Below are 3,661 nucleotides of genomic sequence, written 5' to 3'. Positions count from 1 at the left end.
GATAGATAGATAGATAGATAGATAGATAGATAGATAGATAGATAGATGATAGATAGATAGACCATACAGAACATGAGTTACTAAAACCCCATGTTTTACATTGGCCCAAACATCTGGCATCTGGCTTTGTATTCTCTGCAACTATTTACCCAAATGTGGCAAGTAGTTTTTGATATATAAAATCCCCACTTTGCAAAAGTAAAGTAGCATAGTGACCATACACATGAACTGCCTCAGTTTCATGACTGATCACTCAGTAGACACCTGAACTATGGAAAGGAGATTGGGTTTAATCAGGTGTCCAGCACACACTCTCTCTATTCAAATTACACCCAGAATTCTCATTTAAATGTTTTACATTAATTAAAGTGAAGCAACATGACATCTTTATTGTGTCCTGTTCTTGTTCCCCCCACCCCCAGGATCTGTGGTTTTACCTGTTTAATTTACCTATAAGCAGTCGGGTGGTTATGCCCATGTTTTTATAGTTGGATACTGATGCAATCTTTTCTTGTACAAGATACGGAATATATGGGTTTTTAAATATCTCTTTCCAAATCATGATAAAAGTGTTCTGTAAACTCAAATTGCTATATACCTTACTGTAATAGCATGTCTGTTAAATCATGTATGTTGACCCTAGTCCATCTTTGAGGTCCACTGGATGAAAGTGGACCTCCACTGAATCTGTGCAAAATGCTAATCTCCTGTGCATGTGCTATAGGCCAGAAGTACCCTGCAAATTTATAGTAATTTCATATACTTATGGGTTTCATAACTTAGAGTGCATGCCCTGTGTCACTACTACTTTTCTCACTGTTAATCTCTCTTTAGTTTTTTTTTCTTCTTCAGCTCTTACAGGCTTCTATCTTCAATCTCCTTTCCTTCCTTGCTAGTTCAAACTGTAACTGACGATGGGTTTTCTTCTCGACTGGCTTCATTTTTGCTGTTCTTCCAGGAGAAAAATCTATTACCTGCCCCGCCGGTACAAGTTCATGAGCAGGTTAGTAGCATGCTATGTACTGATGGTGTTGCCTGCTGACTGCTGTACACGAACAATGACAATGACAAGGAGCAACAAGCCCGGGAAGATGTCACATGAGAGAATGACTACCGTGCACATTCCATAAAGAACCTTTTCACATTAGCCTGAAAAACAAAAAACAAAACAAAACAAAACAAAACAAAACAAGAAGTGTCCTTCCCAGAGTTAGCCCCTTCATCTGCACATCTGGGAGCAATGCATGTCATCTCCAGGTGTGTTGAGGTTGTTATTCACTTAACCTAGCCTATAAAATCAATTGCCCCAAATCCCAGCCAATCAGAGAAGTTCGAACCCCAAAGTTATTGTTTTGCACATAAATTTCTTCCCACAGCATATGTAATCTGAGAGATTGAAGTAAAAATGGTCTTCCTGTCAGAAAGCTGGTGGCTACTCCTCCATACAGGGAGAATCCTTGGTATCGGTGTTGTTTGGTTAATACACTATTCAGATTGTACCTTACTATGGATCTCTCATGACTCTTTGCATGTAAAAAGGAACCTGTTGGATGGCCATTATCTTTACTGTCATTTGTACCCTTCCAAAGCTTGTTTTCCTTGTTGTTCTATTAGAAGCCAAGGAAAAAGGGAATATGTCAATGGTATTCTCAACTTGGCTTTAGTTTGGGATCAGTTGGTGACTCTAACTTGAAAATTTTAATTGATCTTATAAATCTTATAAATGAATTGATGGCTTAAATGGGGACCCCTTGGGTATCTCCAAAAACCATGTAAGTAATTCAATTCAATGAGATTCAATATTTAGATCCATTGTTTATAGTCTATATATAACATAAAGAATATATATAATATATAATATATTCTTTATATTCTATGTATAATTTTTTGTGGAACGGTAAGTAACATTGGTGGGTGTCCTCAAGTATACATGTATCACAGATTATGGTGAGAAAGGCAACTTCCAAAGAACGTAAGATGTTATGGTTTCTCAAAAAAAAAATTTTTTTTAGTTACACATTTTTTTTTATCGTAATTAATTCACACAGGGGTTATAAACACATAAAGGCAGGATGTGGGGAAGGGAATGACACTGGAGTGTGGGTGTTCAGGGGGAATACAGATATCTTCAGAACCGGGTATCGGCTAGGTGAAGGTTCAGGGAACAATTCACTATGACTCTGCCTATGACTCGCTTGTCCTTATCTAAGTTGGTATTGTCTGCCAAGGCTACCTATTTGCAAGGTCTATGACTACTCAGGCTTGTAAATTTCCACAAAAGCTGCCTGTTGACATTAGCTTATAGCCATCTGTTTCAATGTTTTTCCACTGAGACCCAAGACTTAGTGGTAGTATACATGCATGACAGGCCTTCTCAAAATTTTTCTATGAAGCTTTTCGATTTGGCAATAGATCTGGCTCTTTCATTCAACATGATTTGAATTATGCTTTGCCATGTGATGCTCTTTCCTAGAAATATCATAAAACACGTCAGCCCATGTCCACAGTTTTCAAGTCAGCATCAAAATTACCTGGGGGATTTTAAAGCACAGATTTTAGGCCCCACCCACATTACTGTTTCCACCTCTATAATATGGAAGCACGTCATTTCTACCACATGGGTTTCCTGAGGGTTTTTTAAGTAGCCTGTGTTCATAAATGACATGCTAACGATTGTTATCTAGGATGTCTGCGGAAATAGCCTTAGGTGTGTACATGCCTCCTATTTCTTTCACCATCTGAAATTTTATCCACTTCATATTTCACTTCTTTCTTATTTCCACTAATGACTGGTCTTCTCATTCTGGCAAGTCCTGATTTTATTTGCCAAGTAATCATTTATATTCCGTATAGTTTCCATATATGTGCCATTATGTGTATAACTGTGGGACTTATACCTCAGGGTCATGCTGGAGGCTGTATTTCTCTAATCAGCTTCTTGAATTCTGCATTGCTGCTCCAGGTAACGTCTAGAATCCTTTTGGTGCTCTTCACGCTCACTGCCATTCTGGGCTTTAATTATCTCCTGCCTATCGTAGATGATTTCATATTCCTGCCTCTGTTGTGACTCCTTTCAAACTGTTTTCTTTGGCCAAAACGAAATCAAAAGGCTTGGCTTAAACACAGACCTGGATAAACCTTCTTCATTCATCTCTTGCCTCTTTTCTCTGTCTATATTAATGCATTATAGCAGCTGGATTTACATATTGTTGCACAGTGGTCCTTCTGCATAGTATTTTATTTACTCTCACCAAGATAATACATAACTGGTCTTTAAAAACACAGCTCCCATGATCAGACTTTTTGAGTAGGTCAAAGATGCCTCTTTCTTTTTTCCCATTGGTACCCTTTATTCCCATCACCTCATGTTATAATCTATGGTAGGGATTCCCATCTCCTCACTGGGATAGTATAGAAAGCCAAGGATAGCATGCTTGGTTCCACATTTTCAGCATCTAGTACCTAATTTATGGGGTGGACAAATTCATAAATATTATACATGTACAAGAAGAGTCAGTTAGGAGGAAAGATGACCAAAAGGGAGAAGGAGGAGGAGGAGGAGGAGGAGGAGAAGGAAGAGGAAGATGAAGAAGACAAAAACAAAGATGAAGAGGAAGAAGAGGAGGAGGAGGAGGAAGAAGAGGAAGAGGAAGGGGAAGGG

At 38.5% G+C, this 3,661-nt stretch overlaps 1 protein-coding gene across 1 annotated transcript in view; it reads left to right on the top strand.

Moving 5' to 3' along the window:
• Ano4 (anoctamin 4) overlaps window positions 1-3,661 on the top strand; it is a 162,760-nt gene that overhangs the window by 41,486 nt on the left and 117,613 nt on the right. The window contains exon 5 of the mRNA XM_028783084.1: window positions 959-1,003. Within this exon, the coding sequence (XP_028638917.1) occupies window positions 959-1,003 (45 nt within the window). The remainder of the gene's footprint in view (window positions 1-958; window positions 1,004-3,661) is intronic.

Source organism: Grammomys surdaster, unplaced genomic scaffold (assembly GCF_004785775.1).
Source record: "Grammomys surdaster isolate TR1022 unplaced genomic scaffold, NIH_TR_1.0 958, whole genome shotgun sequence".
NCBI classification, from domain to species: Eukaryota; Metazoa; Chordata; class Mammalia; order Rodentia; family Muridae; genus Grammomys; species Grammomys surdaster.
This window is presented reverse-complemented; position numbering and strand designations above follow the sequence as displayed.